Source organism: Erythrolamprus reginae, chromosome 3 (genome assembly GCF_031021105.1).
Source record: "Erythrolamprus reginae isolate rEryReg1 chromosome 3, rEryReg1.hap1, whole genome shotgun sequence".
In the NCBI taxonomy this organism is placed as follows: domain Eukaryota; kingdom Metazoa; phylum Chordata; class Lepidosauria; order Squamata; family Dipsadidae; genus Erythrolamprus; species Erythrolamprus reginae.
In genome coordinates, this window is record NC_091952.1 from 246,794,818 (window position 1) to 246,816,595 (window position 21,778).

Genomic DNA, 21,778 nt, shown 5'->3' on the forward strand with positions numbered 1-21,778 from the left:
CTCATTTGAGCTTGAATTTTGCACCTCATTGGCAGATTTTTAATAATCCACTAGAACTGTCTAGTCCTTTCACATCAGCACTTCTAAAATGTGAGAGATACACATATGCATACGCTTACACACTTCGCAAATGACTTTCCTTTTTCTGCCAAGCATGACGGGGTTTCGAGGGAGGTGAAGGCCGGCAGCATTGAAAGAGACTGGAGAATCAAACATTTGAGACTTCGGGTTTTCAAAGTAAACTTCAAACTTTAGTGCTTCAACGAAACAAAATTAAAACCCCTTAATTCCCCCCCCCCTTGTGCTTATGCAGGCTTAAACTCTTTGGGGGGAAAAAGATTCCTTTGATAATTAATTCTATTTATTTTGCAACATTCCTGCAAATAGCACCTTAGTTTTGGGGAAGGAAAGTAAGGAAAAATGTCTCTGCCTCCCAGCAATTTGCCTCCCAGCAAAGAGCCAACAGTACAGATAATATACGCTGTTTGCTGTATATTTCTGTGCATGTGTGCCTGACCCACTGAAATAGCAAAAAAATTGGAGAAATTTATTTATTTATTTATTTACTCACTCACTCACTCACTCACTCACTCACTCACTCACTCACTCACTTACTTACTTACTTACTTATTAGATTTGTATGTTGTCCTTCTCCAAGGACTCGGGGCGGCTAACAGCATATAACAATACAGTACAACAGCAAATCTAATTAAATTTAACATTACAATCTGAAAATCCAATGTTTAAAAACAATTATACCAGTTCAATCATACAACATATATCTCATTTTGTTGACCAGGGGGCTGAGACTTAATTGTCCCAAGCCTGGCAACATAGGTAAGTCTTAAGACTCTTACGGAAGGCAAGGAGGGTGGGGGCAGTGCGAATCTCCAGGGGGAGCTGATTCCAGAGGGCTGGGCCCCCCACAGAGAAGGCTCTTCCCCTAGGCCCTGCCAAGCAACATTGTCTGGCTGATGGGACCTGGAGAAAGCCAAATCCGTGGGACCTAATTGGTCGCTGGGACTCATACAGCAAAAGGTGGTCCCGCAAGTAATCTGGCCCGATGCCATTTATAGGTCATTACTAACACTTTGAATTGTGTCCGGAAACTAATCGGCAACCAATGCAGTCCGCAGAGTGTTGGAGAAATATGGGCATGCCTAGGGAGGCCCACGACCACACTCGCAGCTGTATTTTGCACGATTTGAAGTTTCCAAACACTCTTCAGAGGTAGCCCTATTATGTACATTATGGCAGTATATTAATGTCAGAAAGCTTTCTTAAATGTAGTCACACTAACTCCTCCCAATTATTTAATAGATCTACTCCAAACATGACTAAGTCAGGGTTTAACTTGGCTGCCTTATTTTAATACTAAAACAGGATACTGTTGCATTTCAGATTATACTTTTGCAGATCTTTATAACTGATGTGTCTTTCTGGAAGTGTGCATTATTCTCTATTATTTAAAAGAAGATAAAATAGCACTGGACTTCTTCAGATCAAGCAATAACTGGGAGGCAGAGGCCAAAGGGTTGGAGTGGCTCAGTGGGGCTACATTCAGTGTATTAAAAAACCCAGGTTTTCACCCTCTTTTGGGGGGTAAATTGGTATGTCTTATACTCTGAAAAATACAGTACTTTTTCCTAGTATGTGGGCCCCTCTCCGAACTGTCACAAATATAACCATCTTTTGATAGATATAGATTTTTATGACTTATTTTGCCAGCATATTTGAGGCTTAAGAGAATTCATTTGTTACCTGCTGTTACCTGCAGGAAATGTAGGTGTTAGCTTCCCTCTTTTTTTCTCCCTTTCCAAAAGTGAGGATTGTTAGAAGTTATGTTCTCCATTTAATGTTGAGACTCAGAAAGAATAGTAATTAGAAAGAAAGTTGAATTATCTTCCCACCATTTTAATTGTTCCTCTCCAGGAGCTCCTCTTAAATTTTTTCCATCTCTCTCTCTCTCTCTCTCTCTCTCTCTCTCTCTCTCTCTCTCTCTCTCTCTCTCTCTCATTCTCATTCTCTCTTTCTCTTTCTCATTCTCTCTCTCACACTCACTCTTTCATTCTCATTCTCTCTCTCTTTCTCTCATTCTCTCTCCAAATCTCCGTTTTGGAGATTGCTCAGTATTCCTGGGGAAGCTGCTCAGGGTTATATAATAAATAAAAATTGCCAAATGCACGCAATTAAAGTGGGTATCTCGCTTGGCTTTTAGTGAGTCAGGGAGAAGATGATTCTTTTTTAATCTCTGTAGCTAGATCTTGGTCTGCTATTAAGTTGTTTGATAAAGTGAATTTAATATTACAGAAACCGCTGTACAAATTATCATCCCTGTAAAGTAATTAAATGCTCCCTCCCTGACACATTTGCAAAAACTGTATTATGATTCTGAATTAGCTTATTAATCACTCTTCCCTTTGGTGATTCCCAGCTCTTCCTTTGTTTATTTGTTACTCTGGAGCCCAGCAGATAATAAAGCTATGCTGTAATATGGGGAGGAGAGCAGTTTATTGCATATGTAACCAAAAACACTCCCACAGTTAGGGACCAATATTCAAAGTTAGCAATATCCAGAAAGTTGCTACCTTGCAAATGAGGCTTTTGCTGCAGTATAGTCAATATATTGCATGGCATTTCCAACAGTTGAAGATGCAAACAATTAAACCCAGAAGCAACCTATGCGAAATAGGGACCCTGAATATCATCTCTAATGTTAGAGGAGAACAATATCACACCTAGAATATTTATTTAATAGACCTCCAGGGGGGGGGGGTGGTGTCATCCTTTCCAGATTAGAGAATGCTGTGAAATTCCACCAAAGCCTGGAATGCACTACCTGACTCTGTTGTTCCCAAAAACTTTAATATTAGACTGTCTACAGTCAACCTCACCCCATTCCTAAGAGGTCTGTAAGGGGGGGGCGTGCATAAGCGCACCATTGTGCCTACAGTTTCTATCTTACTGTCCTATTGTCCTAATTTACCTGTACCTACTTTGCTTGTGTTTATATCAATACGTGCTGTCTTGTACATGTTTTGACAAACGAACAATAAAATAAAATAATAAAATAGCATTAGCATTTAGACTTATACAGTATACCGCTTCATAGTGGTTTTACAGCTCTCTCTAAGTGGTTTACAGAATCAGCATATTGATCTGAGTCCTCATTTTACCCACCTTGGAAGGATGGAAGCTTGAGCTGGTGCTGAGATTTGAACTGCTGAACTACAGGTAGCAGTTAGCCAAAGTAGCCTGCAGTGCTTCACTCTAACCACTGGGCCACCCTGGCTCTAATAAATAATAAATTAAAAATTACAGTTGAGTATTTATATTATTTATTTATTTATTAGATTTGTATGTCGCCCCTCTCCATAGACTCGGGGCGGCACACAGAAACAATAAAACAATGTACAACAAATCTAATAATTTAAAAAACACTAAAAACCCCATTATTAAAAGTAAACATACACACAAACATACCATGCATAAACTGTATAGGCCCGGGGAGATGTCTCAATTCCCCCGTGCCTGACGGCAGAGGTAGGTTTCAAGGAGTTTGCGAAAGGCAAGGAGGGTGGGGGCAGTCCTAATCTCCGGGGGAGCTGGTTCCAGAGGGTCAGGGCCGCCACAGAGAAGGCTCTTCCCCTGGGTACCGCCAAACGACATTGCTTAGTCGACGGGACCCGGAGAAGGCCAACTCTGTGGGACCTAACCAGTTGCTGGGATTCGTGCAGCAGAAGGCGGTCCTGGAGATATTCTGGTCCGATGCCATGAAGGGCTTTATAGGTCATAACCAACACTTTGAATTGTGACTGGAAACTGATCGGCAACCAATGCAGACTGCGGAGTGTTGGTGTAACACGGGCATACCTAGGGAAACCCATGATTGCTCTCGCAGCTGCATTCTGCACGATCTGAAGTTTCCGAACACTTTTCAAAGGTAGCCCCATGTAGAGAGTGTTACAGTAGTCGAACCTCGAGGTGATGAGTGCATGAGTGACTGTGAGCAGTGAGTCACGGTCCAGATAGGGTCACAACTGGTGCACCAGGTGAACCTGGGCAAACGACCCCCTAGCCACAGCTGAAAGATGGTTCTCTAATGTGAGCTGTGGATCGAGGAGGACACCCAAGTTGCGGACCCTCTCTGAGAGGGTCAATAATTTCCCCCCCCCCCCCTAGGGTTATGGACGTACAGATGGAATTGTCCCTGGGAGGCAGAACCCACAGCCACTCCATCTTATCTGGGTTGAGTTTGAGTCTGTTGACACCCATCCAGACCCTAACAGCCTCCAGGCAGCGGCACATCACTTCCACTTTTATTATGCTTTTAATTAAGACTGGGCTCTTTGGCACTCACTATTTAACATTCCTAACATCTGCAAGAACATTACAACCACTCCGGTTCATTGTAATTCCAACAAAATTGCTTCCATGAAATTAAGTTCTCCAAAGAGCTTCGAAGAGTTAAACATTAGTGCAAAGAGAAGTCAGCTATGCATGCAAAGACCAGAGCTTATATAGTTTTATAACATAGAGACTATATACAATGATACTTCGTCTTACAAACACCTTGCCATACAAACTTTTCGAGATACAAACCCGGGGTTTAAGATTTTTTTGCCTCTTCTTGCAAACTATTTTCTCCTTACAAACCCACCGGCGCCGCTGTGATGCCCCACCTCCGGACTTCCGTTGCCAGCAAAGCACCGATTTTTGTGCTGCTGGGATTCCCCTGAGGCTCCCCTCCATGGGAAACCCCTCCTCCAGACTTCCGTGTTTTTGTGATGCTGCAGGGGAATCCCAGTAGAGGAATTCCAGCAGCGCAAAAACGGGTGCTTTGCTGGCAACGGAAGTCCGGAGGTGAGGTTTCCCAGCAAGGGGAGCCTCAGTGAAATCGCAGCATTGCAAAAACACAGAGGTCCGGAGGTGGGGTTTTGAGGACTTCGGTGTTTTTGCGATGCTACGATTTCACTGATGCTCCCTTCGCTGGGAAACCCCACCTCCGGACTTCTGTTGCCTGCGAAGCGCTCGTTTTTGTGATGCTGGGATTCCCCTGCTGGGATTCCCCTGCAGCATCGCAAAAACACAGAAATCTGGAGGTGGGGTTTTCCATGGAGGGGAGCCTCAGGGGAATTCCAGCAGTGCAAAAACGGGTGCTTCGGCTGGCAAAAGGGGTGAATTTGGGGCTTGCACGCATTAATCGCTTTTCCATTGATTCCTATGGGAAACCTTTCACCTTAAGAACCTCATCCCGGAACCAATTAAGTTTGTAAGACAGAGTATCACTGTATATTATAAGACATATCGATTCTTTAATATTTTTTTAGACTGCCTTTCCTTTTCACAATTTTGCAAGGAGAGCTGGGGGGAAGGAAAGCACTCAATAGGCTTGAATGCAAGAATATTAAAATGTACCCAAAATAAGAGTGCAACAATTAGTCCACCTTACAGCAAGCACTTAAGATGACAGGGGTCAGTCAAGCACTTCCCACAAGTGGTGTGACATATGTGATGCCCTGGCTATCTCCCACTCATTCCTATAAATAGCGGAGCATTAAAAATGGCCCAAATTATACAAGATAGCTAAAACTTGAAGAGTTATTACTCACATGAGGTTTTGTGAGATTCTACCTACTTTGCATAATTTAAAAAATATATACAGTGTGTTGTCATAGTTTGGCATTCAGGGTCACTGCATGGAATCAATGTGTGTCTCAGTTGGAAAAGAGCCAGCAGTAGACACATAAAAATAAACAACATCTCCAGGCCATTCAAAAGGGACAACCGAAAAGCCAAAAAAGAAACAAAATGGAATATAATTCTTTATTGGCCAAGTGTGATTGAACACCCAAGGTGCATATGTTCTCAGTGTACATAAAAGAAAATATATATTTGTCAAGAATCATGAGCTACAACACTTCATGATTGTGGTGGGGTCAAATAAGCAATGAAGAAACAATCAATATTAATAAAAATCTTAGGATACAAGTTACAGTCATACAGTCCTAAGAGGGAGGAAATGAGTGATAGGAATGATGAGAAAAAACTAGTAGAAATAGAAGTGCAGACTTAGTAAATAGTTTGACAGTGTTGAGGGAATTATTTGTTTAGCAGAGGGATGGCGTTCGGGGAAAAAACTGTTGTTGTGTCCAGTTGTCGTGGTGTGCAGTGCTCTGTTGCGACGTTTTGAGGGTAGGGGTTGAAACAGTTTGTGTCCAGGATATGAGGAATCAGTAAATATTTTCACCGCCCTCTTTTTGACTCAAAGACCCAAACCAGCAATCAACACTTAGACAAGCAGATGAATGCCAAGATTAATTGTTAGTACAAGGTACATGGTTGTTAGGGATTGCCATTGTAAACTGCATATTGTACACTTGTACCAAAATTGTACTTAAAGAGTTAATGTGCACTCAAAGAGTTAACTTGTACTTGAAGAGTTACTTTTACCTGAGAAGGGGGAGTTGTGTTTAAGCTTCGTGCTTGTATAAGCTTTGTGCTTATTATCTACTAATAAGGTAAAGGACAATACACATGTGCGGAAGAGAGATTGCGATGATTTTTTTGCTTCTGCGCATGCGCAAAAGTAAAAAAAATCACCAAAATCTCTCATGTACATCTCCTCATGAGATTTTACTTCCTGCACATGCACCGAAGCAACAACACATTAGGGAGCATGCGTGCGGGCGCATGCGCGCACACGCAAGATAACTGAAGCTGTGAGTGCAGCGCACCAGTAGCAGCAGTAATGTGAATCGGCCCCTGAGGCCGTTCTTTTACTTTTTGCTGACAGAAGGCTAACAAAACAAACGAAAACGGGGGGTGGGGGTGGTGGAGGAGAAATGTTTCCCCTTTTGCATTTGAGCAACCAAGAAGCGACAGGACAGGAGAAAAGGAAAGAGGAAAAACAAAGAAAAAGATGGGAAGAGAACAAGGAGGAAAAAGAAGGGAAGAAGGGAAGAAGAAAGGGAAGAAGGGAAGAAGGGAGGGAAGGAGGGAAGGAGGGAGGGAGGGAGGGAGGGAGGAAGGAAGGAAGGGAAGGAAGACAGACAGACATACAGACACAGACAGACAGACAGAGAAAGAGAGAGAGAGAGAGAGGGAGGGAGGGAGGGAGGGAGGGAGGGAGGATATCAGGGAAGTCCTGCCTTAGGACTTGGCCACTGACACAAGTGATGTCGAGCTGTCCACACCCACCCCTGCCGTGCCCCCACTCCACCAAGGTCAAACACAACTTAGATGTGGCCCTCAATGAAATCGAGTTTGACACTCCTGGTCTAGAAGTAAACAATATCTCCAATCAAGGAATTACCAACTCAGACAAGCAAGCGACAGTAAATCACAGCCTTAGTCAAGAAACAGTGATGAAATGTCTGCAAGAAAACAACTAACCTCAGAGAGCACCAAGGAACCCATACTTGGAAAAACTTGGGAAAAAATGCAAAAGGTGCATTGTGTGATGTTTGCTAACCTACAATGGATTCAAGTGAGATATATATATAGCTTTCTTTCATCAACGGACTATGGTCTTCACAATGATCCAAGTCTTGACCCTCCCTCCCAACCATCATTGTTTCCCACCAGGGATGGGTTCTACTTACCTCCCCCACCAGTTTGCATCATGACAGAAGTGCACATTTTGTGTGTGCAAGATAAGCGAGCGCATCCCACTGCCCAGAAATGACCCTCTGCACATGCACAGTATTATAAAAAATGCTTCTGCGCATGCGCAGAAGTGTAGGCTACTTCGATTATTGCAACGATCAATAAAGCATCTCATTATTCTGTCTTGTTTAAGTCTAAAAGTTATACTTTCGGTGTATCTAGAGAAAAGAGTAAAATGTGATTTAACTATCCATATTTATAAGAATATGGATATGATAGGATTAAACATATATGCCTAGTTAAGGCAATCCACCCCTTTGATTAGCTTAAGGAAATAATTATCCATTTAAGCTTCCATTTACCTAAGGTAATTAAAACCCTTCTGTTTGTCTAAGGCAGGGGTAGGGAAAGTTGGCTCTTCTATTACTTGTGGACTTCAACTCCCAGAGTTCTTGAGCCAATCATGCTAGCTCAGGAATTCTGGGAGTTGATGTCCACATGTCATAGAAGAGCCAACTTTGTCTACCCTTGATAAGGTAAAAACTAATTAGATACTCTTCTGTTTATTTAGCCATCCTGCCTTGACATGATTTTGTCTGTATGTTATGTTTTACATATTGACCATTCACATTATAACTAGGTTAATGAAGAATTAATACTTTATATTTGCATACATAAGAAACTTGTTATAAAAAATAAACTGGCAAGTCCAGAGTAGAGCTTCTGAAATATGAAGCTGCTCACTCGGAGAGCTTCAAGGGCAGCTCTGCTCATCTCAGAGAGATTTCCTGGCCCGGACACGTTTTGTTTAAGAAATCATGTCTTCGTGTCTGTGATTTCTACAAAGAAGTATAAAACAAGATAGCACTATCATTCATTCATTCATTCATTCATTCATTCATTCATTCATTCATTCATTCATTCATTAGATTTGTATGCCACCCCTCTCCGTAGAGTCGGGGCGGCTAACGACAATATAAAAAGGCAATGTAAACAAATCTAATATTAAAAACAATCTAAAAAACCCCAATTTAAAGAACCACTCATACATACAAGCATACCATGTATAAATTCTATAAGCCTAGGGGGAAGGGAAATTTCAATTCCCCCATGCCTGACGACAGAGGTGGGTTTTAAGGAGCTTGCCAAAGGCAAGGAGGGTGGGGGCAACTCTGATATCTGGGGGGAGCTGGTTCCAGAGGGTCGGGGCCGCCACAGAGAAGGCTCTTCTCCTAGGTGCAGCCAAACGACATTGCTTAGTCGACGGGACCCAGAGAAGGCCAACTCTGTGGGACCTAACCGGTCGCTGGGATTCGTGCGGCAGAAGGGGGTCCCGGAGATATCATAGGCTCTCCCCAAAAGAACCAGCTTGGGGGCGTGGCAGGCCTGGGTCATTGCAAATTCCAGCGACACAGGCTGCCAAGTTACTACTGGTTCTACAGAACCAGTCCAAACTGGGAGGAACCAACCTCTGTTGCCCATCTAGCATGCTGCTGAACAGCTATTTCCAGAAAGTTCAACATTGCCTAGAAGAGAGGTGGAAATGGGATTTGTAATCAATAGCAAGATGAACAAACAATAAAAAAAATCATAATCCAGTTTTCCTACAGTTGTAAGAGCTTTCTTAACTGAGCCCCTGAAGCAGAAGACTATACACAAGTTTCCTATGGACAAGCTGTTGGTCAGTCCTCTTCGGGTAAAACTTTGTTTCACAATAACCAATATTACAACTATTGCTCCTGCTCGGGACCGCATTATATTCACCATATTTGTCCAAAAAATCATTATTTTCAACTTTCAGTGTAAAAATTGAGGTGCCAAAGGAGGGAGAAAAAAATCACAATTACCTTCTTGGATTTATCTGTGTTTTCCTGGAATCAAATGTTTTCTCAGAAATGGAGGCTTTGGGGCTAGTTACTAGCACATCTTTAGCCTGGGGGAGAATAACAAATTGGTTTCCTTATTGTCTTGCAGCAAAATGGGGAGAGGGGGGACTGGAAACATAAGTATTTTACGTAATATTACAGTTCGTCTTATTTTAATAAAAGATTGTTAAGACCTGGGAAACAAATATTCAAAAGAACATTTGAATGAACTACTGTTAAGTACAGGAAACAATTCTCCATCTCCACCTACGGGTATATTTGAATTTATTACATGTAACATGTAATAATTCCAAAATAACTTTTTTTCAAATTGTTTCTATATTATATAACATGCTGTCTACCCAGAATTAAACCCATCCGAGAGGCACCTACCGTATTTTTCTGTGTATAAGGCACAACTTTTTCCTTCCTAAAAGAGGCAATTTTCCCCATAAGAATCAATATAAAAGCAGATAATGCATGCAATTGGGGAAACCACAGGGAGGGTGGAGGCTGTTTCCTCCCAGGAGATTCCTAGAGAGGCCCCACGGAGGCTTCTCCCTGCCTTTTCCGGCCCTGTTTCCTCTCAGATTCCTAGAGAGGCCCCACAGAGGCTTCTCCCTGCCTTTTCCAGCCCTGTTTACTCCCAGTGATTCTTAGAGAGGCCCCACAGAGGTGTCTTCCTTTCTTTTCCGGTTATAGTTTCGGAGGCTCGGGTTTGTAAGTGGAAAATGGTTCTTGAGAAGAGGCAAAAAAATCTTGAGCACCTGGTTCTTATCTAGAAAAGTTTGTAAGTAGAGACGTTCTTAGGTAGAGGTACCACTGTATTGTGAACATGTAGGTTCTTCTTAAATGGGAGATTTATGGTGAAGAAAAATAGAATACCTCTCTGAACAGTGTCTGAGAAGTTGTAGTTGTTGAAGCACAAAAAGTTGATCGTCAACAGATCAAGGAACTGATAGACTCCATGAATGGATGGCTAAGGACTGTTATTGAAAAGAAAGGTGGCTATATCGGTCACTTATATGTTCTTTTGAACTGTCAGAAATGTTTGTATGCAAATTTTGAGTTGTTTCTTTATTATTCTCACTTTAGCTGATGAAAATAAATGAGATGAGAAAAATTTCATTTTTCATTGAGTTGCATAATAATTCTGCACACTAATAATTGCCCAATAATTGTGCAGACATAGATATTCTCCTAAGAAAGCCATAACCCCCCTTTTACTTTTTTAAATATTCAGGTTTGAGGTTTATTAACATTTTGGATTGACGAGAGCACTGTAGTTGTTCAATAATAAAAATACAGCTTGCTTAATAATTGCGCACACAGTGTATAAGCATATCTCCCTGCACAAATTTTATAATCTTGGGGTTATTTTGATTTGCTGAATGATGAAAACTGTCTAGTTCTATTCATCTAAAACCCTTTCCTGCCCTTTTCACTTCCTCTTAGACAAGAAAGAATATTAATTTTCAGGCTTAACAGAAGTCTGTCTGGAAACATAAAGAGCTTGATGTATTAATTTATTCTCTCTATAATCTCTGGTACCACAAAGTCACCAGAAAGGCAAAAAATAATGCAATTTTAAACCCAAGGAAATAAGAAATGGAAACTAGAAACTAAAAATAGATAAAAATACAGATTTTGCACAACGAAATATGAGATCTTGTGATGAGAGCAAAGAACTCTGAGAGAGAAGATGCCAAATATCTGTCTGTCTGTCTGTCTGTCTGTCTGTCTGTCTGTCTGTCTGTCTGTCTATCATCTCTGGAAAAAGATTCCAAATATCTATCTATCTATCTATCTATCTATCTATCTATCTATCTATCTATCTATCTATCTTCTATCTATCTATCTATCTATCTATCTATCTATCTATCTATCTATCTATCTATCTATCTATCTATCTATGTCATTTATGAAAAGTATAAAGAGTGTGGGTCCCAAAACACTGCCTTGGGGGACACCACTGTTAACAGGTGCAGGATTAATAGGGTGCTCTCTTTTTGACTCTCTGTTTCACAGGAACACCGCTATCCATTTGTTCTGCCTGACCTCTAGCCACCCAAGAACAAAGTAATAAATCAAACACACAAACTTATAACAATAAAACAAAAAAGTTCCCTTTACAGTGATCCCCCAATCATTGCGAGGGTTCCGTTCCAGGACCCCTCGCAATGATCGGTTTTTTGCGAAGTAGCGCTGCGGAAGTAAAAACACCATCTGCGCATGCGCAGATGGTGTTTTTACTTCCGCCGCAGCAGCGAGGAGCCGAAGATTGGGGTTTCCCCACCGCCCACGCAAACTCCTCGCTGCCGCTCGCCCGCCCTTCGCCCGCCCACGGCGTTCGCTCGCGCCGCTTCCCAGCTGAGTCCTGAAGCGAACTTCCGCGTTTGTCGTCGGGACTCAGTTGGGAAGCCGCGCGGCTGTTTTAAAATGTCGCCGCCGGCATGGGGGGTTTCCTAGCAGCCCCCCAAACCCGGGTTGGGGGTCCGGGGGGTGCTGGCAAGCCCCCCATGCCGGCGGCGACGTTTTAAAACAGCCGCGTGGCTTCCCAACTGAGTCCCGAAGATAAACGCGGAAGTTCGCCTTTGACGTTTGTCTTCGGGACTCAGTTGGGAAGCCGCGCGGCTGTTTTAAAACGTCGCCGCCGGCATGGGGGGCTTGCCAGCACCCCCCGGACCCCCAACCCGGGTTTGGGGGGCTGCTAGGAAGCCCCCCATGCCGGCGGCAACGTTTTAAAACAGCCGCGCGGCTTCCCAACTGAGTCCCGAAGACAAACGTCAAAGGCAAACTTCCGCGTTTGTCTTCGGGACTCATTGGGAAGCCGCGCGGCTGTTTTAAAACGTCGCCGCCGGCATGGGGGGCTTGCCAGCACCCCCCCGAACCCGGATGGTCGGGCGAGCAGCGAGCGAACGGCGGGTGGCCGGGCGAAGGGCGGGCGAGCGGCGAACAGCGGGCGAGCGGGTGCTGGGGGGGGCTTCTCGCCCTCCCGCCAGCAAGAGGGGGAGCGAACAGCGTGGGCGGGCGAAGGGTGGGCGAGCGGCGGGCGCGCAGGCAGGCAGGCGGCGGACAAGCCGTTCGCTCGCGCCGCTCGCTCGCGCCGCTTCCCAGCTGAGTCCTGAAGCCAATTCGCTTCAGGACTCAGCTGGGAAGCGGCGCGAGTGAACGGCATGGGCGGGCGCGTGGCGGGCATGTGGGCAGGCAGGCGGCGGACAAGCCGCTCGCTCGCGGCGCGAGCAAACGGCGTGGGCAGGCGAAGGGCGGGCGAGCGGCAGCGAGGAGTTTGCGTGGGCGGTGGGGAAACTCCTCGCTGATGCCCGCCGCTCGCCCTCCCGCCAGCAAGAGGGGGAAGACCCAGGGAAGCCGCCCAGCAGCTGATCTGCCCGGCGCCATCTACACATGCGTGGCCATAAAAAAAGGGTGCGCATGCACAGATGGTGTTTTGACTTCCGGGTTGAAAAATCGCAATTTAGCCCATTCGCAATGATCGGGATCGCGATACCCGGGGGATCACTGTATATACAGAGGGCTGTATGCTTCCGTGAATGCAAAAGCAATGCTGAGTTATAAGTCCAGAAGGTCAGAGTTACTCACTCAAGTCCACACAGTACGTTCAGGCTTGTGCAAGAGCTATGCTGAGTTATTAGTCCAGAAGGTCAGAGTTACTCACTCAAGTCAGCACATTACTTCCTGCTTCAGTTTCAGAAAGTTCACAGAAATCCAAAAACCCAAACGAAACCACGATGTATCAATGTCTCTCTCCAAAGCTAAATGATAATCTCCCACACAAATCACTCCAACCCTCCCTTTTTGTCAAGGTTGCAGCAGCATCATTAAGTCTTATCAGCTGTGCCCTATAATTTGTTTCTATGCTTGCGCAGCTGCTCTTGCCTTCCCAATATTCTCCGGACCCAAGCATTCAAAATAGGATTACTCATTAATTCTTCCCCTTCTGATTTCAAGGAACCTCTGGCTGGAGAGCTGGCTGAATCCATTCCCCTCTCTATCTCTGCTGTCCCTTCCTGCTCCCTGTCTCTCTCTGTCTCTGCTTTGGGTTCACTGTCTGAATCATCCTGCAGCCAGACTGGTCTTCTGTAAACAGACAGCTCCCACTGGTGGTCTGAAGCTAACCACAGCACCATTTATGCAGGGATCCAGAAATGCCATAAGATTTGGGTTTTAAAAGTAGTTTGCCAGTGAATCAAAAGCTTTGCAGAAGTCAATGTAAATTGTGTCTATTGTTTTACCCTGGTTGAGTTGTGACGTCCAAATGTTTTTGCAGTGTAAGAGCTGCAGATTACAGGACAGATTTTTCCTAAAATCAAACTACTTGTTAGGGAGTAGATTGTTTGTCTCTAAGTGGAGAGTGATGGATTAGTTTATGATTGATTCCATGACTTTGCATGTGAAGAAACACAATGAAATTGGTCTGTAGCTTTCAACTAGGCTAGGGTTACCCCCTTTGAAGATAGGTATGACAGTGGCTAATAACAATAGGTCGGGCAAAGAGCTGGTTCTGAAAGATATTTCATAGATTATGCTTAGAGGTTCTGTTATGGCAGTGGAAAGGTTTTTTTAAGAAGTAGGCACATAATCCATCAGGGTCAACAGATGGTTTTAGGCTGTGTAGTGCTTTTTCAATGTTATCTTCTGTAAAATAGATATGTAGTAAATCATTGCAATTAGTTGAGGTACAAGTAGGAAATGTGGGATATCAGCCATTGTTGTTTATAAAAACTGAACGGAAGAATGTTGGTCTTAATGGTTTCATCATTACAGTCTTTTCTATTAGGTCCTTTTAGGGGTAGGATGGATCTTGAATCTTTACGTTTGTTGTTTACAAAATTATAGAAGATGGGGTGAATTTCATGCATAGGTTTTCCTCTTGTTTGCTGTGGTAATTGGTGCATTCTGCCTTTATCTGACAGCTTTTAAAGGTAGCCTCCTAGCCAGTTTTGTTTTTTTGCCAAAAATATATTTTTTAAATTAAAGCCTCATTATTGTTATGGTAATTTGTTTTTGTTTTGGGTTTTTTGGGGGGGGCTATTAGTGGTACGTATAGTTTAATTATTTTTTTAGACTTCGAGGAAAAAATTGTTATAATGTTCTTTGGCGGAATTACAGTCTGCGAGGAGAATTTGCCAATCATGAGATCGGCACCTATGAGATCATAGTTGGCTATTTTAAAGTTATAATTTGTGATTGCGTTATTATGATTATCTTTGTAAGGATATAAATTAAAACCAAAGTCAAATGTGGTCACTGTTGTAGACCATAAATTGAGTTTAAATTACCATTGCAGAAGATGAGATCAAGACAGTTGTTGAGTCTAATGTTGTTTGTTACTAGTTGATTAGCATGTACGAGGTCATAATCAGGGGCTCTGTAACATAGTAAGAAGCGAAATGTGGCATTTCAGGACAACTCGCAGACAATGATTTCAGGAAGAGAAAGCTCCTGTGCACCTTGAATATTTTTTAGATTTAGGGATTTTTACAGTGTAAGAGCTGTAGATTGGGAAATGCTGTTTTGCTCTCTGGAGGCTTCAGGGGGCCCCAGAGTGGAAAAAAAACCCAACGGGAAAATAGGAAGGGAAAGAGAGGGGAGGGGAGGGGAGGGGAGGGGAGGGGAGGGGAGGGGAGAGGAGAGGAGAGGAGAGGAGAGGAGAGGAGAGAGGAGAGGAGAGGAGAGGAGAGGAGAGGAGAGGAAAAATTCAAAATCTCATCCCTGTTAAAAACAAAAATCAGCTGATTTTGCAATGTGGCCTATCTGCCTATATTTCTCCATTTTAACATCCTCCTTTTTGAACACAGCCAGTTTAATCTAATGATTAAAATACAGTAGTCCCTCACCTATCGCTGGTGTTACGTTCCAGACCTGGCCGCGATAGGTGAAATCCGCGATGGGGAATTTATCGACTGATAGTACTTATTTAAGTATTTATATTGTAATTGTTTGGTAAGTTTTCATTGTTTTAAGTGTTTATAAACCCTTCCCACACAGTATTTATTTTAGATACAGTATTTAAATACAGTATTTACAATTTTAGATTTTTATTTTTTTTAAAAAAACCTGCCGATCGAGTTCGGCGGGCTGTTTAACTCTGCCGATCGACTTCCTCAGAAACCTGCGATGAAGTGAAGCCGCAGTAGGTGAAGCGCAGTATAGCGAGGGACTACTGTACTGAGCTAGAAACAAGGAGACCATGAGTTCTAGTCCTACCTTCAGCATGAAAGCTGATTGGATGACTATAGGCCAATCACTAGGAGACTGTGAGTTGTAGTCCCACTTTAGGCATGAAATCTGATTGGATGACTTGGGCCAGGAACGGCTTGCCTCCAGAAGTTATGGATGCTCCAATCAGTGTTTTTAAAAAGAGATTGGACAGCCATTTGTCTGAAATGATAGAGGCTTTCCTGCTTGACCAGGAAGTTGGACTAGAAGACCTCCAAGGTTTCTTCCAACTCTGTTATTCTTAGGAATGAAAGCTAGCTGGGTGACTTTGGGCTAGTCATTCTCTCTCACAAGCCAACCCACCTCATGGGCTTGTCGATGTGGGAAAACAGGAGGAGGAAGGAGTATTAAGTATGTTTGCTGCCTTTGGTTACTTGTAATAAACATGGGGCAAAAATCTAATCAATAAATAAATGAACCAGTGATCGGTTCCTATGGATAGGGTCAGGTATGCAGAACTGGTAGGAAAAAAATGATTTTTTTTTTCTTTTTTCCCCTTCTGGGCTCTAGGTATGTTTTTCCTATTGCAGTAAATGAAGTTGAATGTCTGTAATTTTAGAAGAGCTCTCTCTCTCTCTCATTGTGTGTGTGTGTGTGTGTACATACACATACAGTTTATATAGTAGATAATGTATACTTTTGTGTGCCTAGGTGTAATATGTGAGTACACCTATGGCATATATACATAGAATTAAAGAGTATACAGTGGTACCTCATCTTACGAACGCCTCTTCTAACGAACTTTTCAAGATACAAACCCGGTGTTTAAGATATTTTTGCCTCTTCTTCCGAACTATTTTCACTTTACGAACCCAAGCCGCTGCTGCTGGGATGAAGGGGTTTCTTTCCCCCCCCTTTTTTGAAGAAAGAAAAGGGGGGGCAGCTTGGAGGGGGAAAGAGTTTGCATTTTAAAAAATAGGTGAACAGCGTGCTTGCAGAGGCACTGAAAGAGTGTCTTTTGAAGAAAGAAAAGGGAGGGGCAGCTTGGAGGGGGAAAGACTTTGCATTTAAAAAAATAGGTGAACAGCGTGCTTGCAAAGGCACTGAAATGGTGTCTTTTGAAGAAAGAAAAGGGAGGGGCTCCCCCCTTGCCTTTCTTCCTTCCCACTCACCCTTTAGCCTAGCCTTGCTTCTTCCACCCACCCCCTTTAGCTGCTCCTCCCTGCCCTCTGTTCGCCTCCCTTCTAAAGTTTGGGATTTTCCTGAAGGATTTGCACGCATTATTTGCTTTTACATTGATTCCTATGGGAAACATTGTTTCGTCTTACGAACTTTTCACCTTACGAACCTCCTCCTGGAACCAATTAAGTTCGTATCATGAGGTACCACTGTATTTTGGATGTTCAGTAATAGTAAATAGATAGGGAAATTGTATCTCTTTGAGGCGAGGAGAGGCCAGGCACCCCAGCCCTAACTATTGACATGAGTGATGTCAAGTTGGCCAACTTTAAGCCAGTCATATGACCTTTAAGCCCCCCCCCCAGTCAAATGATTGTCAAGTCACTCCCACCTGGTCACATGGCCAGCAAGCCACACCCACAAAATAAGCCACGCCCACAGTGTGGTAGTAAAATATTTTGCACCCTTCACTGGAAATAACACTAAAATCAACTTAACTTCCACAGTTATCTAGTACAAAATAAGAACATAAGAAAGTAGAAGAAAAGCCCAGCATGCTAAAGCAGAATTTCTAGCTGGCCACATAAGGCTTTTAAAATACTCTTTGAAATGAATAAGCAAAACAGAAAAACCCTGACAATTTCTTCACAGTAATTCATCAATGATTTCCCAAAGGTAGAACTTCTGATGGTATAAATGCTAATGAAAAAACCCTCATGAGGCTTGCTTCATCACAACGTGTTCCCTTGAGGTTTTGGGCATATTTTTCTGGGTAGAAAATAATATATGTACCCCATGATAATGCAGAAAAATGGGATAATCCTCCTTCTAAACATGAAAAGCCAGAATATAAATCAACGGGGATTTTAATATTTAATTGTCAGGTGGAAAAAAAAATCTCTGCAAAGGATTCCTGAGAGTTCACACCGATTTATCAAAACGGATCTTCTGAAACTAATAGAGATGGATTCTAAATGAAATTTGTTTGGGAGGAGCGGGATGTTGCTCCAAAAGAATAAAATTCCAGGCAGGATTCCAGCCATTGATGAGGCTGCAAAGCTGTCACTGCAGAGGCATTGCCTGAATTAATGAGGAAGACAAGACAGATGGCAAAAACTTGAAGGAAGTTGGCTATCTGCCTCTTGGATGAGGAATCACATTTCAGAAGAAATTCAGAAAAAAGGGAGGGAGGTTGGAAAGGAAGGAAGGAAGGAAGGAAGGAGGGGGGAGGTAAAGGGGGGGAGGGAGGGAGGGAGGAAGGTGTTGTGGTTCAGCCTGAGGCTGCTCAGGGACCGACTGTGTCTCTGCTGGCTCCATGCTCGGAGGAGGATGACAGCGAAGAGGAGGGGGCTGAACAGTCGGATGGGGGAGAGGAAAATCAGGAATGGGATGAAGGAGAACAGCATGAGAGTCCCGGGGGGGGGGGCTCTCCCCAGCCAGTAGTTTGGAGTCATTAGGTGATGAAGCTCAAGCCGTCATTGACATGCATCAGAGACAGTCAGATCAAAGAAAGGAGCAATTAAAGAAGTATTATCAGCACTGAATTAGGAACAGCTGGGTTTGGGTGTGGTCCTCCTTAGCAGGGTTTAAAAGGCAGGCAAGCCCTTGAAGCCATGTGGAGTGTTATCAATTTGGAGTTGCATTATCCTGTCTTGTTTCTCGGCGTCTCTGTTCCTGGCTTGTGGCCCAGCAGGTTTGGAAGACCCGTGGGAGGTGTAGGTCTGCTATTTACAGCCTCGGCTTGGCAGCAAGAATTCTGTATTGCTGCATGGACTTTTGGCCTTCGTGAATATATCTGAAGATACAGCATTTTCCTGTTTGTAAGGACATTTTCAGTTACCTGTGTTTTTCTTGAATTTTATAAAACTGCCTTTGACTTTTACCAGTGTGTCTGGCTTCTCTTTTTGGGTTGGTATTGGCTTCTGGAGTGACCCAGACAGAACAGAAGGAAGGAAGGAAGGAAGGAAGGAAGGAAGGAAGGAAGGAAGGAAGGAAGGAAGGAAGGAAGGAAGGAAGGAAGGAAGGAAAGAGGGAAGGAAGGAAAGAGGGAAGGAAGGAAAGAGGGAAGGAAGGGAGAGTGAGTGAGTGAGAAGAGTAATGAAGGGGGAGACATCGAGGAAAACAAAATAGAAGGATATTCATGCAAACATGTCAAAGTTGAAACTATACTTTAATCTCTCTGTTATATCTTTGTCCCACCTTTGGCATGTTGATAACCAAATGTCCAGTAGTCTGAGATCTTTTAGCAATGCTACTGTCTGGCTTTACTTCTTCAGGTAGCACAAGTTGAAATGCCTTTAAAAAAATACACACAAACAGGAACAAACATTAGCCTTTGAGGCAGCTCAGACCAGAAGCACAACCACAAGCACTAACTCTATTGCAAGGTTACATTAATAGAACCTTGCAAGTTTGAAAGAACCCCTGCCATTATTATTATTATTATATTTTAGGGTCCTTTCTGACATGCTTTCTCCACTTTCCTTTGGACTCAGATTTCTTTTATCAGACCAGGCTTTCCACTCTTCTTCCTGTCTCCCGAGGTCAGCCCCGCATTCTATTACGACGAACTAGGCGATTTGATGGAGAAATCATTTAAAAACTTCTAGCTTGCTAAGGTTAATTGGGAGGGGTCAGGATAATCGGTTAGCACTTAACATTTATCTATCTATCTATCTATCTATCTATCTATCTATCTATCTATTATAAATCATCTATATCTATCCCTCTTTCCATCCATCTATTGGTCTGTGCATCTGTTCATCTATCCATCAATAATTGCTACCAACCTGCCTTCCATTGAGGATCTATATACTGCATGAATCATAAAGAGGGCTGTGAAAATATTTACAGACCCCTCACATCCTGGACACAAAGCATTCCAATCCCTACCCTCAAAATTATGCTTTAGAGCACTGCACACCAGAACAATTAGACACAATAATAGTTTTTTTCCCAAACACCATCACTCTGCTAAAGAAATAATTCCCTCAACCTTGTCAAACTATTTACTAAATCTGCACTATTATTAATCTTCTCATCGGTCCCATCACCCATCTCCTCCCACAAACGACTGTAACTTTGTTGCTTGTATCTTACAATTTATAATGACTTGTTCCTAATATGATTTGATTGCTTATATGTATCCAGATTATCACTGTATTGTACCTTGATGAACTTATCTTATCTTTTATGTACACTGAATATATAAGCGCCAACACAAATTCCTTGTGTGTCCAATCACACCTGGCCAATTCTAGTCTAGTCTAGTCTAGATCTATCTATCTCTCTATCTCTCTCTATCTCCCTCCCTCCCTCCCTCCCTCCATCCCTCCATCCATCCATCCATCCATCTTTCTAATTTTAAAAGTTGCCCATCTCCAAAGGTACCTGGATGATGCATAATGAGTAAAACCACTTATAAAAACCACATAAAGATATAACTTTATGTCTGCAAATATACAAATCACATTAACAGTAATATTATAAACCAGTGATGCAAGCCTTAGCCAAAGGAGAAAAAATAATAGGCAGCTCAACAATGGAGCAATCTAAGCTTGTTTCCAATTCCCTGAGAGCCTCAGGCCCATTAACCTAATAAGGTCCTGAGGGTCTTCCAGCATATCCGAAGGGATGGAAGTGGACTAATTTTGGAAGGAAGAATATACTCTAGGGTGGGTGCCAGAGCACAAAAGGTGCCTTTCATGGGACCTACTAAATGTAGGTCTCTACCTGATGGTATCTGCAGCATGACTTCTGTGGCAAATATAATGGGGTATGAGGGTGGGAGGGAGACAGGAAAGATGTTGCTTAATGCAGTGTTTCCCAACCTTGACAACTTGAAGATATCTGGACTTCAACTCCCAGAATTCCCCAGCCAGCATTTGCTGGCTGGGGAATTCTGGGAGTTGAAGTCCAGATATCTTCAAGTTGCCAAGGTTGGGAAACACTGGCTTAATGTAGATATTACAAAAGGAGAGGAGGAAGCATTGGACCTTGTCACAACCCACAGTAAGCGCCAAAGATGGGACTTCACCTCCCCAATCATAAATAGATTTGGTTGAAGGAAGGAGCTGAAGCAGCACAACACCATGCTCAGCAGATTCTTTCAGCTGATCCTGAAAGATCCCATGGTTCATGGCACTGAAAGCTGCTGAAGGATCAGTGAAGGCAAGGATGCATCACCCTCATTCCACTTGCACCAGAGAGCATCCAAAATTGGGAACAACGTGGTTTCCATTCTATGCCCGGGTCCAGATTCTGACAGAAAGGGGTTCCAGATAACCTGCTTTCTCCAAGGTCCTCTGGAAATGCTACACAACCACATATCCACCATCTCTTTGAAAAATGAGGTGAGATACCTGAAGAAAACTGTCCAGGATGGTAAGGATCCAGTGATGGCTTTTTGAGAAGGGGGTGAATCAAAGCTTCATTATTATTACTATTATGACTATTATGACTATTATGACTATTATTACCTATTATTATTATTATTATTATTATTATTATTATTATTATTATTATTATGTCAATACAACACAGCAAACGAGATCACTATGCTGGATTTCATATTTCATCACCAGTCGGGTGCTTCCCAAGCACCTAGGACTGCGTGATGTAGCGGCGAATTATGTTTGCCGATCCTAGTAAAGCGGCCTTTTGCAATTGACAGATGGAGATTTTGTCAATTCCGATGGTTTTCAAATGTCCGCTGAGATCCTTTGGCACTGCGCCCAGTGTGCCAAGTACCACTGGTACCACTTTCAATGGCTTATGCCAGAGTTGTTGCAGCTCGATTTTTAGATCTTCGTATTTCACTAATTTCTCTAGCTGCTTCGCCTCAATTCTGCTGTCCCCTGGGATTGCGATGTCGATGATCCATACTTTCTTTTTCTCCACAATCAGGATGTCTGGTGTGTTGTGCTTCAGAATTCGGTCAGTCTGAA

At 43.1% G+C, this 21,778-nt stretch overlaps 1 protein-coding gene across 1 annotated transcript in view; it reads right to left on the bottom strand.

Moving 5' to 3' along the window:
- Positions 1-21,778, bottom strand: part of DNAAF11 (dynein axonemal assembly factor 11) — a 60,255-nt gene that overhangs the window by 9,002 nt on the left and 29,475 nt on the right. The window contains exons 10-11 of the mRNA XM_070748311.1: positions 19,032-19,127; positions 9,456-9,541 (exon numbers count right to left, since the gene is read on the bottom strand). Coding sequence (XP_070604412.1) covers positions 9,456-9,541; positions 19,032-19,127 — 182 coding nt within the window. The remainder of the gene's footprint in view (positions 1-9,455; positions 9,542-19,031; positions 19,128-21,778) is intronic.